Below are 20,250 nucleotides of genomic sequence, written 5' to 3' on the forward strand. Positions count from 1 at the left end.
TCAGGGTCGGGACCGCTGCCATGTATCTGATACCCCCTTTGATCTAATGTGAGTGGTACTCTGCCCCCAAAATACTACACTACAGAGAGAGGGGGAAGAGAGAGGTGGCTGGACTTGTTTGAGGAGATGACTGTCACAGTGTGAAAGGCTGATGCTGGGTTTTGTTTGGGGGTTGACAGGCGTGTTATGAACAAGCGTTGCTGGTTTTGTTCGGCGAGTGACATTCTCTCAAAGAGAGGGGCCAGAGGGGCCTTTGTTGTCCATGTCCAATGACATGAATGACGTTCAGGACCTGGCCGACTGCCAAAGGGGAGTGGTCAGCAGATCACGGCCTGATGACATCCCTGCTGACCTACAAATCTGACACTGATACACTCTGAGAAACATTTCCAAATTATGCTCTACTAGTATGGCAAACACACACACACACACACACACACACACACACACACACACACACACACACACACACACACACACACACACACACACACACACACACACACACACACACACACACACACACACACACACACACACACACACACACACACAGAGATACCCATGCTCATCTGTGTATACAAGACTGTGTGTGTTGAGTGACACCCTCCCAGCTGTATTTCTGTATCTGTTAACCAGACGAGGCTGATGGTTGTGATAAGCTCATACTGTTCCATCACACACCCAGGTGGCTGGGATTACACATCAGACTTAGATCATCTTAGATCAGAAACTCACACAGTGAACAGCTTGGATGGATAGACACGTTGATAAAGGACGGGGTCTGGATTTGGAAAGCTCAGACTCTTTCCACTGTGGATGATTCGGGCAGCTAATAATGAATGTGTTTGTTTCCACAGACAAAATCGAGATGAAAAGATCTTGGGAACAAGAAAGAAAGAGACATATACGCGTAGATAGAAATATGAGGTGAGTTCCTATCCCCCTCCTCTCCTCTCCTCTCCTCTCCTCATCTCCCTCCTGAGGTAACGTCAGTCCACTAGGGGTGCAGAGAACATCCAGCGGGGCCCTGCTCAGCCTCGGAGCTCCGCTGATTTAAAACACCCTCATCCATCTGGCCTTACACCCCCCCAAAATAGCCAACTGTTTATTTTATTTACTGCTCAAGGAAAATAGCTGTCTGTGAGCCTCCAGCGCTAGGTACCCTGGGTTATCATTGCACCAGCATTAAGGAAAAGCACATGTTTGGCCTGACATGAGAAAGGCCTGTCAAAAGGAATGGAGAGACTGACTGGGGGAGAGAAAGAGACACAGAGCGAGAGAGTGGAGGAGTGCAGACTGGTTTCACTGGTCCCAATCCAGCCAACTGCCGACAGGCATGCCTCTTTTCAAATGGCTGCTTCGCTGAATTTGACCAGTCTTCAAATATTTCAAGGTAAACGCAAAACACATTTTATACGTTTTTTATTGGGTGTATAAAATACTGGGTGATAATAAAGAGAAGCTTGGCTCAAGGAGATGGCTTTATGTTAGCTACTGATCTAAGGTCAGTTTTCCATCAGTTTCACTCTCTTAAATGACCATTAAGGAAGACTGAGGACAACAGAGAGAGAAAGCTGAGAAAAGGCATCCATCTCCCCCACCTCTTCAAAGCCAAGCACAAGAGATACACACCACAGAGAGGGCTAATGAAAGTGTGTGTGTGTGTGTGTGTGTGTGTGTGTGTGTGTGTGTGTGTGTGTGTGTGTGTGTGTGTGTGTGTGTGTGTGTGTGTGTGTGTGTGTGTGTGTGTGTGTGTGTGTGTGTGTGTGTGTGTGTGCGTGCGCGCGTGTGTGTGAAATCCTATCAATGTCACAAAGGTCACGCTCCCTCAAGATAACCCGGGGAGATTGCTGTGGGCTCCTGTGGGATTTTTTCCCTCTCTCTTTTTGTGATTAGGTGTCACGATAATTTCCTTGGTGTAAAGACGAAGCCTTTCATGTTGCGGGTTTCTCAGGGTTTACTGGGCCATGTCGCAGGCCATTCAAACCCATACAAAGCAGGGTCGCAAAGCAAACTACACACTGTTCATTCATTATACATTTGCACAAAGACAAATCCATATTTACCTAAGGAGGTGTTCTGCATCCTAATAGGGTTTTTGACCTGTTTTGGCTGTCAATGGGTGGCTGTTTGTGTTATTTCAAAGGGAAGCAAAAGAAACTGGGCTAGTAAAAACAGCATCATGTGGCATTTACTGAGCACCATGACTAGGATGAGCTTATGTTGAGAGTGTCCTGTTTGTGAAGGCTTTTTAGGGGCCAACGTCAACAGTTAACACAGGACCCACTGTAACGGCTGTCTAATTCCTCCTCCTCGGATGAGGAGAAGGAGTAAGGGTCGGACCAAAACGCAGCGTTTTATGATGACATAATGATTTATTTAAAGACGAAGACGAACACGAAAAACACTTTGAAAATTACAAAACAACAAAACGACGTAGACAGACCTGAACATGTGAACTTACATAAACACGAAGAACGCACGAACAGGAACAGACTAACCAAACGAACGAAAACGAAACAGTCCCGTGTGGTGCGACAGACACAGACACAGGAACAATCACCCACAAACAAACAGTGAGAACAGCCTACCTTAATATGGTTCTCAATCAGAGGAAACGTCAAACACCTGCCTCTAATTGAGAACCATATCAGGCAACACATTCAACCCAACATAGAAACACATAAAATAGACTACCCACCCAGCTCACGTCCTGACCAACTAAACAAAGTAAAACAAAGGCAAATAAGGTCAGGAACGTGACACCCACACACACACACGCAGGCACACACCAACAAACACACACAGCGGCTTTTCAGTGACAACTGTTTACAGCTGATATGTTAATGGCTTGTGTAATGCCATTCCGGCTCTTCCATCCCCCAGTGCCAGAACTGGCCTTTTAAAAACCCTTGCTCATCAGGAAACTAATTTACACGTTGGGCCCAGATTTGGCAAGCAGCTAAAAACTTGAATGACATTCCATAATTAAAGTGAACCCTTCCAATTACACACCCCCCGCTGAAGATATTTACACCTCATCTGCCTGTGTGTGTGTGTTACTGAAGCTCTGCACAAATGTCATCTGTGAGCATCGGTCCTAGTTCTGAGATGGACAAACTAACAGAGCAGGATGAGGGGATTTCAGAGAGAAGAAAGGAGTGAGTGATGGGGATTGGGTTGAGATGGAGAGAAGGAGTGAAATATTGAACTAGAAAGATGAAAGGAGGAATAAGAAGGATTAAGAGAGAGAGAAAGCAGGACTGAACGAGAGAGGAGAGAGAGAGAGAGAGAGAGAGAGAGAGAGAGAGAGAGAGAGAGAGAGAGAGAGAGAGAGAGAGAGAGAGAGAGAGAGAGGCGAGGATGGAGAATCTACGGAATGAGGGTGAGAGGAAGATAGGGCAGGACAGTAGTGATAAAAGGAGGAAGTGAGGAAAAAGGAGAGTGAGAGTGGGTTTCCTCCGTGTGTGAAACAGTTGGGACTGGCTGGAAATCACACAGGGCTGGGGTGGAGCGGTTGTGGCTCTGCTACGTGCCTTTCTGGCCTCCGATCCCAATCATTCATAATCCCCAGCAAGGCCACAAGCCCACAGGGAGCGACCCTGCCCTGCCCTTACAGTGGTTCAGACTTCCTGTGGGTTCCTTCCTGCCGAGAAATGCACTCCTGCTGCCGCTCCTAAAACGAAGGAATGTCCCAGCTAAATAAACAGAGTGATATGACTTAGAAATCCAAATAAATGCTGTGATGTTTTACAGTGTAAACGTACATACATTGGAGTGGGGATGTAGCCCCTTGGTGATGTACTGAAACATCCAGGCCGTGCCACTGAGAAAAGGTGTCAGACCCCGTTAGAGGCCTTAGGTTGGACGCAGCTCAAGTACAACTTGGACAAAAGCGCTGCTTGTCTCCGCTCATTAAGTGATTTAAGTCCCGTGTTCCCAGGTTCCTTTCATCGGCCGCCAAAGTGAACACACTTTTCTTTCTTTCTTTTTTACAAGAATGCCGGGCTGCGGAGATGAATAGAGCGAGGGGGAAAGCTGGACGTTAGGGCCAGGGAACTGGGTCAAAAGCTGAGTGGCTACGCTAGCCATGCCTATTAGCGTCCCCAGTATGGAGGGCCATATGTGAATGAACAGTAAGGGCCTACACTGGGAAAACAGCCCCTCACTGGGAAAAGGAGCAGCCACTTAATCCATTAACAGTTCTCTCCCCACAGAACCAGCTTTTCCCATGGAGGTTTAGTTCTGTAAAGTGCTGCTATTTTCACATTTCTTGCTAACGAGACATAGCTGTCATGGGGGAAGGGGGGCTACTGCTCAGTGCTCTGACCAGCCCCAGGGGAGTGATGCTTCAGCAGACTGGCGTCATAATTATATCTGATAGCCTATTGGATATCACACAGTTTGCATATTTACTCTTAAAACACCATCACGGTGCGTTGGGATGTGAGTGACGCCCCTGGGCTTGGCGGGAGGAAGGAATGTGGCCAGAGAGAGAGTGTTAGCGTTCGCTAGCTGGGATGAGCTCTCTGGCAAACACGCACTGTTTCAATTTGCACCTGAAAGACAGCAGGCTCTTCTGGGCCATTATGTCATCTGTTTGTGAGCTCTCTAATTGGAGAGCTGTGGAAGGAAGGCCCCCTCTGTTCAGCACGGACGGCCTCGCTGATGCCTGTTCTGCTAGCCATGCTGCTGCAGTACAGTCCTCTGCTGTACAGGGGGTACGAGCAGTTCTCATAATGAGCTGGGTTGATCTGAGATCAGTTTGTAGAGGAAAGGGATGTATTCAGAGTCTCAGTTTGTGACACATAAGTCGCAGAGGGATGATAAATGATACAGTGTGAAAAGCAGCACTTGCACATTGTCAGTTCTCTAAGTTTCCATAGCCAAGTCTCTCCAGCAGGGGCCCTAGCTATCGTCTGTAATCCTGGGGAGAATCTCAATTGCATACTTCTCGCGTCCTCTCTCCTCACCTCCTTCTCAAAACCCATTGCAGGCGGTTAGTATGGGCGGGACCTCTGTCTTTCTCATCCAATTGGTTTTGAGAAGGAGGTGAGGAGAGAGGCCTTGAGGAGTATGCAACGGAGATGCTCCCCTAGTGGGAAAGACAGGCTATGGGAGGGTTCCACAGTTCATCAGCCCAGTGGGTGTGGCTACACCCCAGCAGACAACCTCAACCTCCTGACATTACACCACAGCCATGAGGTCAGAGGGAAGCTCTTTCCTCCTCTTCACAAAGAAGTGATTTTTCTATCTCCCCGTGAGAACAGCAGCGGAAAATGAACCTTTGGGCTGGGGATATCGCGTTCGCTTTCACACGCGTCAACTCCATTCTGAACCGTAACAAAAGGCTGCAGGAAAACATTGGTAGGGAGGGACCGGGAGTCGGGGTACGCTAAAGCGCATTTCTCCATCTTAGATGTGAGGGATGTGGAGAGATAATGTGGCTACTACAGATCTGAGAATTGTATTACATGTGGGGCAATACAAACAGATGAGGCCACTGTTAACATTTAAACTGCACTTTATTCACGGCTATCGACGTTCATTAATCACAAACTCTGGTCAAAACACTTATTTACAGTGGGATAAAGTAATGTATGGCATGATGTGCTTGGCAGTTCTGTGTGTGTGTGTGTTTTAAGACCTCTGTCTCCACACAGCCTGCAGACTCATTTCCACACCAGATTAGATGAGAGTGTCTGTCTGGGCCAGAGTGTGGTTTCAAATTAAAATCATGCAGTGCCACACAATCATCTGAAGAGCATCTGTAACAGCCATGAGCACTGAGCACAATACGAGGCCCACAAACAGTGAACATCACACCCTGCTGCTTACTGTGGTACCGCACATCAAGCTGTACACACAGCCTGGATACTGATAAAATAAAAACAAGCATCTGCTATATGCAGTCATATCCAATCACACATTCACATCCATTAACAGATGCAGAGGAAAGAGTACGGGTATACAAGTTGGGAAAACGCCTACTAGAGATCCATACGATACGATGCATAGCATCAGTCCTGTGGGGTCACGCCAAGAGGGGAGGAAATGACATCAGAGGTAAACTCTAGCCGTTCCAGTATGGGGGAGTCAGCTGGGTCGGAGGTGGAGGGTTGAGGGGTGGGGGAAGGAGAGGAGTGAAAGGCTGTGAAGTCCCTCTCCTCATATCTGATATCAGCCCAGGACTGGGAGTCAGCATATGTGACAGACGTCTGGACACCAGGGCAGGGAGGGAGGGAGAGGAGGGTGAGGGGTTAGAGAGGGAGAGACAGAAAAAAGAAAGCAGAGAGAGAGATGTGGAGAGACAGGGATACAGATAAATAATTCTCAAGAAAAAGGGTAAGAGAGAAAGAAAGTGAGGAACAGAGAGAGAGAGAGACGGGTGGTTATAACCTTCTCACATTTACTTCAAATGTCTTGGGCTAAGGGAAGGCACCTGTGTGTGTGTGTGTGTGTGTGTGTGTGTGTGTGTGTGTGTGTGTGTGTGTGTGTGTGTGTGTGTGTGTGTGTGTGTGTGTGTGTGTGTGTGTGTGTGTGTGTGTGTGTGTGTGTGTGTGTGTGTGTGTGTGTGGGTGGGTGGCATGGACACTATGTTGTGGGTGCTGTTTTAAAATGATTGCTCTGTGCTTTTCAGTGGTTATTATATGCCCCAAAATAAACTAGCACTGCCACACAGCATAAATCCAACAGTGCATTAATGGCCTCCCTTTAGGCATGGGTACAGATGGAATACGATTTCCACATGGTGTATCTGCCACACTTTTGGTTATCAGTGCTAATCTCCCAATGAAAACGCAGCTGCTCTACGCCTCATTGGTTGCCACAGGTTCTGGCTTAATCCTTATTGGTGAGTTTCTGACTGATCACACCTCTCGCTTCCATTGTCTTTGAGCTTCGATTTGCATAATTCCTATCCCTTACACTAGCCTAGAGGATTTGTAATTCGAAATGGGATTGGGATTTAAATAACAGGAACAAAGCTACCAAATGGAGGAGATCATTAGACCAGCACAGGCAAGCACTGCGAGCCACACTGCCAGCTGAAACTGAACACCAAAATGATTAACACAATGATATAGATTTATTAAATGAAGCCTTGAGTTTACCTAAACGTTTTATCAGAATTATCAGTTATTTCTATGTTTTCCAGAAACAATTGGGGCAAAATCCAGTTGCACACGGTCAATTTTTTAACCAATAGAAAAGGAGAATTGTAACCAGCAATATTAGCTCAGCCCACCATATTTCCTATCATGTTGATGGGCAAAATTTCTAATGAGCCTGCCTCCATCATACTATGGTAGCTTGGTTGGTGGTTATTAAACGTGTGTGATGTGTTAGCCGGTGCACTTCTTTGGCCCCCTGTGTATCGTGTGTCTGACCTCACTAACAGAACTTCTGCATTGCCCAAAGTAGCAGTCACAGGACTTCAGCACCTAACAGACCAGTGGCTTTTTTTCAATCAATTCTCTTTTTTCCCCGTCTTTAATCATTCGATATGCTCCAATAGGCGAAACAGAGGAGTAGTGACAGATTTGGAAGCCGTCACGAAAGACCCATGGTTGGATCAAAGGTCCATCCAAGCACTGAAATGCCAGCTTCCTAAATAAAACTGCACTTTTCTCTTAGACTGAGAGATAAATAACCATTATATTTAGAAAGCACCATTCACCTTATTTACTCATTCCACAAAATATGGTTAGGGCCGCCTTTACATAACTTATTAACTTATCAAATAACTAACTCAGCACGAGGATCAAAATGAAAATACTTGATTGTATTTCAAACAATTCAAATGTAATTATTTTGTATTTTCCAGTTTTTGATCGATTTTGTCAGAAGTTCATTGTACATTTTATTTGATTTATACCCACCACAAGACACTTATGAAAATGTTTTGTTTTTTAGTTAAATAATATATATTTCTCATCTATCTATCTAAAAAAGAGTTGGCGATATTTCATTTATTTGCTTAAAAGTTGCCTTTATATTTTTCTAAATCCGTTGTTTTTTAATAAAATATTGTACTTCAATTTTGGAGCATAATTGTTGAAATATAGCTAGCACAGTCCAACATTTATTTATTTTTTGCTTCACTTTAGTGAATGCCTTGATTTAGTTTTTGCTCTTAAACATAGGCTACAAACAAATGCCCTAAGCGAGTGAAAACACCGATATTGCAGTAGAATATTATATGTGACAATTTACGACTGTTTCGTCACCATGTGAGTATGAACATATGAAAACCAACATATGAAAACTATAAATTCTAGTAAATATTACTAGTAGTGCCTCTGTATGAGCTCTACCTGGGTTGTTCCATGTCTGGCCCTAAAACATCTCTGCCCAGAAGTGCACTTAAAGGACCTGGGCTTTGGTCATTAAGATCATAAAGTCCTGCTCATAAATATGTTTTATTTGTTCCTTGAGTGTGCTCACTGCTTAGGAAGTCTTTATAGCAGAGCGGTAATATTTCTTCTCCAGACGGACCTGCCCATTGAGGTATTATGGAATACTGTAACTGGCCAAATCATAGCATGGCTCAGAGTTTATAACTGAAATATAAAAAATATTTTCTCCTCTAATAAGCTGCTATAATATTCAATCCCGTGAGAATCTTGATTCTTAAAATGTATAGTAATAAAGATACAGTACATTGCTTGGTCTGATAGATTGATTCCATGAAATGGATGTTAGGTTTTAATTAATACAACTAAAATATCATCACTTTATTAGATGACTGTTGGTCGTATTCAAATGTTATAACGATGGAAAATAAATTGCTATCTATTTCTAACAACTAAAGGATTTCTTAAATTTTTTAAAAAGACGTTAATTTATCAATTGAAAATTAAGGCATTTTCGTTTATATATTTTATTGCCGACTAGGCTGACTTACATTGAAAAAAAACGACATTCTTTTTTATTTAACTTTTAAAATATATATATATATATATATATATATATATATATAGTTGTAATTGTCTCACATCTATCCAGTACATCTGGTCCCTCTTGTCTGTCCCATAGTACTATAATACTATTGGGAATGATGCTGAGTGGTTTCAAGCTCTGATCGCAGCATCGTAACCAGGAACACAGGTATTTCAGATGGGTTTCAGGGGAAGTCCTGCAGCTTTTATTGCAGTTTTATGTTGAGAAAGGTAGTCGACTGCTTCGAAGTGGGACAGGACAGGTTATCTGTGACCTGGCCTCTTTGTTTAATAGACAACGGAGGGTTATTTGGCCATTAGTGTCTCTTTGTAGTGACTTGTCTAGGTGTGATATACACCCTGTCACTAGAGATCCAGCACAGCCAATCTCTGCTACATCTAATGCATGACAAAGGAACAAAGATGGTGGAGACAATGCCTTGTGACGCAATGTACCCATAAACACCACAATCCAGGCTCATTCACATGACCAGTAAAATGCCAAATTACTTTAATTATAATCAATGTAATGTAAAAGCGTAATGCTACTCATTCTCTATTTCAGTTTAATTTAATATGAGAAAGGGCTAATAAAACCTATGAAAAACGTAGCACGTCATCTGCAGACTATAGACTGCTAACTGCGGTCGGTTGTCTGATTCACGGGGAACGTAGTATTCTGCTTCGGCGAAGACGTCTTATTGGTGGGAAGATGTTGAGCTGTGATTGGCTGGGAGGGTGACATTCTGTGTCGAACTCCACACACCAGAGGACAGGGACCTGTTACTCCAGATGTCCTCTCGTCGTCCCCTCCAATGTTTGCAGCCGCACGCACGCGATCCCCCGCTCTGCCTGGCTGCACCCTCTCATCGCATTACTTCTGCTATTCTAACTCCGCCATCAATTATGCACTAGAATAACTGAGGGACCTGGCGGAGCCAAGACATAAAGGGAGATCATCAGCCCGGGCCCTGCGAGCATCTGCCTGCTTGTTCCCACTGTGTTGCCGTGAAGAGTGATACGGGTGCCAGGCCGCCAGCTCAGCTAGGGCACCGGCAACCACGGCACAGATACAGCTATGCTAAGCTAGGCTAGGGCACAAACGCAACATGGCTATGACACAAACACAGCCAAGCCATGACTATGTTGCTTCTACCATTGTTTTCACTCTAAACTAACGTTGTACATGTTTTTGGAGAAATGCATTAAAATTGCAATCAAAAAAATGTTGGTTAATCATATCTAAAGCTGTTTGTTGTCTCCTAGGGATCTTCATGTTGAATTAAACAAGGGGCGGAGCCTGTTCAGTAAGGCTCCCAGGATTCTCAACCGACTTTATTTCTTGAAAAGAAAATGGAGTCGAATTTGGAGGGAAATGGCGGTCTCTGCTTCCCTCCCTGTCACAAGACATAGCTGGGAGTCAGGCAAAGAGGAGAGAGAATATGAAGACAGAACAAATCCTAGCAGTCTGAGATTTCAATCAACAGTGCTAAACTTGGGGTGATGATAAACTCAAATGATTTCATCGAAGTCTCTTAACATCAAAGAAACAAGGGGTGGGTGAGAAAACATGTATGTATTATGGAGTGAGACAAAATGTCGACCCCTGCATTAAAGTCATGGCGGTCCTGACCTGGATTTCTTCTGGTTGCGTGTGAAGGTTTGCTGTCCAGGCTCTACTGTGAGATCGCAAACAGCTTTTTAATATTTAATGGGTTCCAAAGCACTGAGCATGCTCAAAGCCAACAGGAGGAAATACTCTGTCTCCATGGGCCAGAAAGCCACACTAAAGGTCCTGCAAAGTCACATCAAGTTCATGAAAAGAACGCTGTTCTTCCCAGATATCTAAATGTCACTTTTTTTATTGACTCAGAAATCACATTATCAATGCCCTTTACCTAATCTGTCCACGGGTGCCTGAAATGCCACAACTATGCCAAAGATCATTGCATACACTAAGCTAACCCAAAATACAAGACTTCGCTTAACATGCTATGAAAAATAATGAGCTTTCATCAGATAAAACAAAGTTTCATCAGACAAAAGTAATATTTACTTCACTTGAACCAAATTAATTAGAGAGGAGCACAGTACATTCAACCATTAAAAAATGTAGGCCAATTTCGTTTTCAGAGTGTATCAGTAATTCAATATGATCTAAACAGCAAATACAATGGGGTGAAAAAATAATACTACACACTTCATCTACCCTGCTTGTCTGTAAGTCTGATGCAATCACAGAAGAAATTCGGTAGAAGCAAAATGTCTTAATCTCCCCACCCCCTCAAAAAAACACAAAATAATACACAAGACCTTGAAAGTTAGTCACTAATGAAACGAAGAAACGTTGCCTCTTAGAGAGGGATATTTGCTTTTTCTTTAATTTAAAAAGCCACATTGACCCAAATAAAGTTCCAGAAGCATTACACGGATGCTTGGCTGTAATCACATTTGTTTTATATCGTGCATACTTTCCGGCCAATTTGGATTCATTTGGAATAGTATATACTAAGGTCTGTAAAACACAGCTCCCTGTGCCAATGTGCCTGGTGGGAGCCACAAGCATGCCTGCCAGGTCTGTGTGCCATAGACCAGAGAGTAGCACTGGTGGAATTCCAGTTAGCAACACTAAAACAGCCAAACTGTCATGACCACACCCTTCTGGAGCTATCTCAGACTGAGCACTACTAACAGCAATCATGACTAATTACTAAAGACAGAGGACGAGCCAATCCTCTGTAAATAACCAGGCTTTAGGCCAGGGGTGTCAAACATACGGGCCAGATCGAGCCCACGAGGTAGTAGAAAATGTAGGTCCATTAGAAGTGATAATGGATCTACATACATACAGTTCCATACAGTTATTGCCAGCTCGCTAATAATCACCAGAATGAAAGACAGTCAGGGAGCATCAAAAGTTCCAAAAACGATGAATAGAGCACAATTTTTTATACATCTTTTTGACGGTGAGGAAATATAACACATTGAAGACCGAACGCAGCCCTGGGCAAAATGAGTTTGACACCCTTGCTCTAGCACTCCAGCTGCAGAGAGCTCTGCTATAGTCGACAGAGGGAAAGGAGATCATTCCAATTCTCTTTCTGCCTTTTTCTCTCTCTCTGCCCATCTTTCCCCTGATTTGCACTGAGACAATTTGTTTTCTCCATTTACTTGATCCGTTTAAAGTCTGCAGTGCAAAATGAATCCTTAATTTCCTTTCCTCAGAGAACGTTCTGCAGTAGGGGGCATGCAGTAGATAACACAACGTTACTGTAGCTCACCGCAGTAAAAAGTGTTCAGACCCTACACTTTCTTGGTGGATTCTGTTTGTGGAGTCCATTTTCATTACCTTGGCCTTGGCCTACTGTACATAGTCCTCTTTCATTGTGGGCTTGTTCTGCTAAAGCGTACTGTAAAAGCGTACTGTAAAAGGAAGCTCAGATAGCCACTCACCACACTACTGCATAGAGGCCGTCAATACAGAAGCCTTCCCAGCACACCACTACACTGTCTGTCAGGAGGCTTTAGGGACTCTTTAGGGCCTTCAAGCGGCAGTTCCAGAGGCTTTACTGCAGTCATTAGGGGCTGTGCCTGATTAATGTGAATGGTCAGGCAGGCCCTGGCTTTCTGGGGGAAGAACAGAGCGGGGTGAAGGGTCCCACAGGAAGTGCTTTGTGTCTCCACACAAAGGGAGGCTGACCTCTTAAGCCCCTTAGAGCCTCTCTGCTAATACCCTCACTGGTGCCTACAAAGACACAGTGGACGCCATTTCACCACTCACATTTAAACAGCACACAAAAAGCCCCGCCGAGACATAAACCTTAAGAAACAGCAGAAAATGAACCTTGGGAGCGCTGAAGTGAGACTTGGAGATTAGGGGCTGGAGGGTTGGCTCTAATCCACTGACTGGCCCGCGCATATTAAATGACAGATGCCGACTTGCCGAGCTATACCACCGATCGGAAAATTGACTGAAAACAAGTTTACGGAAGTTGCTGAGAATGTGATCTGCACAAAGTTGAACAGAAACAGCATGGTAAAGGCTTTCTATCCAAAAAGGGATTAATTGTGTGGTGCTCTGAATATTGAGTATTCCTGTAAGGTAACAGAGAAATCCCTACTTACACACAGTTAACACAATAAATGTTCACCAACAAGACACCCACTTAAAACACCCTCCTCTTTTTAGTCCCCGTTAGTCAAGCAGTGGCAGCCTTGTTAGTTTGAAGAGAATGACAGGGCCAAGGCACCTTTCTCTGTGTGCAGGGTCACAGAGCAGTGGGACAGGCTGCTTTCTCCACAGGACTATTATCCCCTTCAGAGAGGGCCAGGACAAATCACCTCACTCTCTGACGCCAAGAGTTCCCTGAGAAGATGGCTGCAACACATGCGGCTCCATCCACGGGCTAATTAAGGATCGGGTGTGGAAATAGAGGTTTTGACCTCATGCAGGGGGCCCATGGCATGGCCACTATTTCCCCGGGTAACCCTGTGTCCCATCTCCGGAAGCTTCTGTTACCTCTGTGACTGTGTCTCGCTCCCGTTGTGTGCCCCTTCGCCTCCTGACATACTCACCCTCGCAAAAGCCTGCCACAACTCTACTCTCCCACTCCCCTCTCCTCCAACTCTCCCTATATGCCTATCTCGCTTTAAGAGCATGCATAGTTTAAAGACGGCTATGGGGCCGCTGAGTACGATAGGAACAATAGTGTCCTTTCACGCGGTCTGGGCTGGGAGAGGGTTGCGGTCCTGAGACCCAGTCAATATTTGGACGTGGCTGCTTTTTGTTTCCGTTTTGTATCCAAGCGGAACCCAGCAGCAGGGAGCCGGGAAAAGGCTGAGGGGGAAAACAAAGGTAAACACTGAAAAATGCAAACGGAGCAACTCACAATGCCACTGGGAAACTATCACAACATCAACTTGTCACAAACTGGAAAGTGGTGTATTGTTTCTTAAGTGGAGATTAAAAATGTTGCCAGAACAGAGAAAGCAAACAGCCAAGGTCATTTCGCTGAGAGAACTATCTGTATCTGTAAGGGCAAGGATGTTATAAGGTGGAAAGAGAAGCCACTGAGTCATTTTCACATTTCTAAGGTGTCCTCACAAGGACTGCAGAACCAAATCATAGTATACCAAAGTAGTGGGCCGCAAGACAGACGAAAAAGTAGTTTGATTGTCTTTGATAAATATGTCACATCTGTTGTAGAAAGATTTGAGGGGCATTAACGAAGCTTAAACTGCAGTCCCTAGGGTGACAGTGCTCTTGTAGAATGCTGAAATCCCTCTCCCCAGCTGTCAGGTCGTTAGTCCCACCCAATGAGCCTCTTTGATGAGGAAGAGTATCAGTTTCCATGGCATCGGAGACACAAACAGCAGGAAGATTAGGGACGGAACTCAGCCCTGATTCTCCACTGATCCCACCTATTAGCAACAAATAAACACCTTGCCACAGCAATGGTTGCATGTGTCCCATATGGAGCCTGACGGTTTTAATTAAGCAACTATCAAACTAAATACAGTCCGGTGGGGATTTCTCTAATGCTAACTCATCAATGGGCAATAATCTAATCGTTAACTTTACTTACAAATTGTGTTTTTAATTACACATGTGTTAACACAGTATTACTGAAGAAACTGCATGACTAGCCTCTCCACCGTGTTTACACAATCATTCACGCATGTATGTTAACCAACAGCCATCCAAAGATACCACAGCCCTTCTCCTCCAATCTTTACAAGACATTTTATTTTGTGGCCGAGCAATTTCTATAGCTAATTACTACCAATATAGCACATTCTTATAAGACGGGCACTTAAAAATGATGCTCTCTTAAAATTTGTCATCGAACAAGTCAAACAAAACACTCTGACTCATTATAATATAGGGTCATTCCATTTTATTTCAATCACTTTTTGGCTGCACCCCTTTTGATTTGAATGAAACTTTCCATACATATTTGACCATGGTAGAAGTGGTCAGAAAGTGACTATTTAGACCTGACTGCCAAAACATTCAGGAGATATAGGTGCCCAAAGCTGACCCATTTTTCATACCCCACCATACCATGAGACATTCATGTCTTCATCACTGGAAAAGATAAACGGTTGAGTTTGATAGCATTTAAACGCTCACAAAAACAGTTGTCAAACTATTCCATCATTTTGTGATTATATATATTTTTTTACTTTTTTAGCCTTAAACGTCAAATATCTGAAACCGCGGTCAACAACAATTTTTTTCATTTCCGCACATGTAGTTTAGACCCTATTTTACATAATCTGAGGTATTTGTGCTGTGCCCACCATCAGTGGTCTGAAGGGATAGGTCCATTCTATGAATTATATTTCTATGATTTAAATGACACCCGCCCTGTATTCAAGAGTATGCTGAGTCTCAACTGATGGCGGGCACAATGCATGCACTTCAGATTATGCAAATTAGGCTTTAAGGTACAACATATGTGAAAATGTAAATAATCGGAGTTGACACATTTTTAGATCATTGACATTAAATGTCAAAAAGTTATAATAATTATTGATTTATTTTTAATTCAACAAATGATTACATTTTTTGACAACCCTGTTTGTAAGCTGTTACATTGTTTTAAACTGAACCTTCAATCTTTTCCAGTGATGTCTTATGGCATGGTGGGGTATGCAAAACCTGTCAACTTTGAGAATCTGTGTCTCCAAAAAGTCACTTTCTTACCACTTTTACCATGGGCCAGTATGGAAAGTTTCATTCAAATCAAAAGGGATGCGGTCAAAAGCGGATTGAAATCAAATGGAACGACCCTATATCCATTGTAGCTCAGAAATGTTATGTCTCCTCAACAAGCACTTCATTTTCTTTTAATTAAGGCGATTAGAATGACTTGAGCGCCTCACTGTCACTGATTGAGGCATTTGTACCTCCGAGCATGGCTGAATCCTTATCATAGGTACACTACTGTTCCACTGCTTTTGATTCCCACTGTTGGAGTGTATCAACAAAGTGCGTCAGAATGCTGAGAGGTTTTTCTTGAGAGATATTGGGAGGGAAATAGGAGCAACATTTATTAAGTGCGCAACAAACATGACACCATCAACCTACATGAGTTTTAAACAATAGAAAATGTCTTCACCATTTACATTTTTCACGAGTCACTTCCCATTTCAATTTCAGAGTCCCCGTAAGGGATTTCATGAATGGCTGAGTATGGAGTGCAGGACTGCAGGGCTGCCGCGTTGGGTGCCGTTTTTCTACTGTGGTCAGGAAAAAAGCCTCATCTGGAAGTTGTGACTATACCCCAGCAGGCTTCGGGCTCTGATGGCTGAGTATAGTTACATTACCCAGCAGGGGCCATGGGTCCAAGGTCTAACACAGAGCATGGTTATATTAAACGGCAGGGCCAGGGGCCCCTGAGTCTTAGCATGGTGCATGGTTACATTATACAGTGGGTTGGGTTTGGATTAGGCCCCTGAATGAGAAAAGGAGAGTCAATTTAGAGTTAGTCATTTATTTACTCGAGGAGCCCTATTCTCCTCAGACAAAACCCAGGCAGGGTGCCATTGCATGGCCGTCGCAGAGCCTCAGAGAAGAGGCAGGCTCTGCCCCGGGCTTAACCCTGACTACAGTCCCCTCTGTGCTGCTCTGTGATGGTTAACCCAGGGCCTGCTTGGTTACCACAGAGTGTGTGACCTCAGCATGTGTGTGTCTCTCACAGGAGCATGCACCACACTGGGCCTGGGCACTGCTGAAATACCTCTCTGTGTTACCCTCATTGTCTACCCCAGCATGTGGTTGGGGGGCAGGGGAGCCGGGACGGGGGGCTTGGCTTTGGAGGAGCAGGACTTGGAAATATATATATTTTTTTAGGCAGGAGCTGTTGGAATGAGCTGATGACACTATGGGAGTGCATCAAAGATGTTATCTGTTCCAGGAAAAGAGGCAGAGAGCCTTGCCTTTGATGCCACCATATTTGCGTTAATATCTCAACCGCTGTCTTTCTTCTCCTAACTAGCTCATTGCACACACTTTGCCTCAGGGTTACCACAAAAAGACAAACAAGTACAGCATCATCTGTTGATTCCGTGCAAAGCAAATCACCCCAACGGACCAGTTTCTTCTCCCTAAGCATAAATGTTGAGGAGTCATCCCGAAACTGTAAATGTCAGGAAAAACCTGATAAGGTACAAAGGTGATATGTTATGCATGACACGAAGTGGTACACTCATACTACAAACTATTTTCTGAGAATCAAGCCATCCAGTGTGAATAACAGTTAGTCACCTGGGGAGTCAACTCAAAGCTGTAGGCTACTTGAGAATAGTATTGCACAATTAGCATCTCTGTCAAATAGCAGTCACATCTGACCATTCCATTACAGTGGGTAATTACAGCCATTGCTTTACCCTTGTGACCACACTAATTGGCAACTTTGACCAATTACAATAAAATACAAACGGCAGGTGGAAACCTAACTGAATATTTATTGTATTTTATTGTACAACCATAAGCAAGGGCTTTAACATGTTATAAGCAGGCACAAGTGTTGTGGGATATTGTTGTGCGTCATATGGAAACGCCTTATCATTTTTCCAAATAAAACTGGCAGATAATATTGAATCTTATTCAAGGCAACATTTTAGATGTGTTGAACAGACACTTGGATACATTCGTAGCCAATTCTAACAGAAATCAATAGCTACTGCTGCTACAGAATAATTTTCCTACTGCCGAATCCGTAAAAGTGAACGCGTTAAGAATCCGACTCACACACAGAATATTTTAAATGATTAAACTAACACCCGATTTCCCTCACTCGAGAGATAAGCCACATCATTTTCCATTAGCTCAATTATAAGCCTACCTAAAATGAAAGCCTTTCGCGGCAACAGATCTGTGGACGCATCCAGCAGAACCAGGATAATATTCATAATCATTCTGGTGTATTTACAGTATAGGATATAACAAACTTATTGATGAGAGGTAGATAAGATATATGTCACGCAACATACACGTTCGTCTTTGGAAATGATTGCCGAAGTGCATCAATAAAATTTATATTTAGGCTATAAACAAGTGAATATTGGTCAATGAATCATGGTCAGCATAGTAGGGCAGAATATTTCAAATTCACATTGTAACAAATATTATATGGTCTACGGGCCATCCACCTCCAACCAATGTCATCAATGAAGTTGATCCCGCATGAAGTTTGTGACCGTGGCCCATCCCTGACACACATTGCGGTTACGCACGAGACTCACCTGGGGTTGGTCCGGTTCCAGTAGACCGCATAGCGGTCGGACACCACCTTGGAGGCCGGCTCTTGGCCGTAGACACACGTCCACAACACCAGCGAAACGCATAGGATCATTTCCACCTGCGGCATGGCTCCCGAACTTGGACACGTCAAGGTCCCTCTCGATGCAGCGTCTGGCGCGGTAGAATTCTTCAAATTAACAGAGTGAAATTAGATTCACATCTGAAGGCTTTTAAATTATAATTGCCTTATGTCTTAGTTGACTGCTCGAGTATAACGCATTGATTGGATTATTACACGAGGCAGTTGTGCTGAGGCTTGAATTGATATTTGTAAAAAGTTTTTTCATTCATTAAAAAAAAGCACTGCCATTTTGTGGAATACAAAAGTATTTCAATTGGTGGGTAAATGTCTTGATTATGAATTAGTTGAGGATCCGTTTAAAAGACATACTATTTCAGTCAATGTTCTTGTCGTGTTTTCATAGCAACACGCGCATCCTCTTCAACCGCAGAAGATGTGGGATGTCACAGCTATTATAAACATGAATTTTTAGCTTTATAATAGTTTTCTCCTGCAGTCGGTCTACAGCAGCCTACACAAATGAATAATTATTCTCTCGGATCAACTCTTCTTTGGGCACCAATAGTTTCTGTAACTATAGGCCTACGCAGCGTTGAATTGTTGATTTTCAAGTTAATAACAGCGTGGTCCATGCATGAATATGCTATGAAATGTTTCTATAACATTTGAATAATAATTAACTCCACAGAACCAGCCGGCTACAGACAGTGCCAAATCTTCCTTGACGCTGTACTCGCTCGGATCTGTGTCCGTGTCTTCGGCGCTGTCGCTGTCGCTGTATTGTCACGGCTGAAGAGCCGCTGAAGAACTAGGAGCAGCTCTTTCCTTGAACCGGAGTCGTTCAAATGTGCCGTGGCAAAAAAAAATGTTTAAAAAATCCTTAGCATGGACACAAATACTTCTAAGTGTCGCTTGAAACGAGGCAAATATAAGCAGGAGCGGTGGAAAGTCGTGTAGTTCAGCATGAAGAAATCAACCCATGTCAGAGCAGCGCTCGCTCGGCTATGCATGATCCCCCACTGTGCCAGCGCGGGTACAGTTTCAGGCTCACGCACAGTCTCATTGGTTTTCATTTTGAATGATGGGCGTTTCGCTTACAAAAACAACATCCCTCCTCCTGAGGAGGTGTATCTGCTTCAGTGCTTCCTCAAGCGACAGATAATTTATTTCACAAAGTAGACCTACTGGGCACGAGGGCCATGGCCCCTAAACGAGATGATAAAGATGTGATACCAGCTCCGCAGGTCGGTTACAGGTTTACACCTTTCACGCAGGTTGATGCTGTCTTTACCCACACATACAAGTGTTTTGAAATAACCATGTTTTTTATTATACAGCATTGTGGAAACTTATGCTGCAACTAACCACTGAGTCGTATTGCTCGCTACTGTATTTTATATCATCCATTGAGCTCAAATTGTTAATTTACTACACCTTTAGCAGTTAAACATGTGAATAAAGTGACATGTATGTGGCACTCTGCATTATTTCCTAGTTTTTGTCAATGTATTCAACATTCAAACATTGGGCAAAGGCAATTTCTACCTGTTCTACCCTGTCTTGTAGGGTTTGCTGTCTTGTAGGCTTGGCTACAGACTGATGCGCCGTATCGGTTTTTGCTCATACCATGCTTTACGCAGTAGCCTTCCAATGTTTCTTGGCGCCCCACAGTGGAGGTAAGGAGAATCGCTTATTAGAAGGCAGGAAGGTAGGCTTTAAAATAAAGTAATTCGATTAAATATTAGGTAATGTGTTATGTTTTCTATATTTGTAATCAATATGATTATTTTAGGATTAACATCATAGGCATGTAGTAGGGCCAATTGTTAAGGTATTTATTGTGCATTTTACAATGGGTGGGTCTAATCCCGAATGCTGATTGGGTAAAACCACATTCCCGCCAGTGTCAATTTAAGAAATAAGGCACGGGGGGGTGTGGTATATGGCCACTGCTAAGGGCTGTTCTTATGCACAAC

At 43.7% G+C, this 20,250-nt stretch overlaps 1 protein-coding gene across 2 annotated transcripts in view; it reads right to left on the bottom strand.

The window, feature by feature from the left end:
• The window catches only part of LOC129863895 (ephrin-A5-like), a 66,410-nt gene extending 47,094 nt beyond the window's left edge, over positions 1–19,316 (bottom strand). The window contains exon 1 of one of the 2 annotated variants that reach the window (XM_055936287.1): positions 18,195–19,316. In XM_055936287.1, the coding sequence (XP_055792262.1) occupies positions 18,195–18,319 (125 nt within the window). In that variant the 5' untranslated portion in view covers positions 18,320–19,316. The remainder of the gene's footprint in view (positions 1–18,194) is intronic. The other variant, XM_055936288.1, reaches the window with a different exon arrangement.
• Between the last annotated feature and the right edge of the window lie 934 nt (positions 19,317–20,250).

This window comes from Salvelinus fontinalis, chromosome 10, assembly GCF_029448725.1.
Source record: "Salvelinus fontinalis isolate EN_2023a chromosome 10, ASM2944872v1, whole genome shotgun sequence".
Lineage (NCBI taxonomy): Eukaryota > Metazoa > Chordata > Actinopteri > Salmoniformes > Salmonidae > Salvelinus > Salvelinus fontinalis.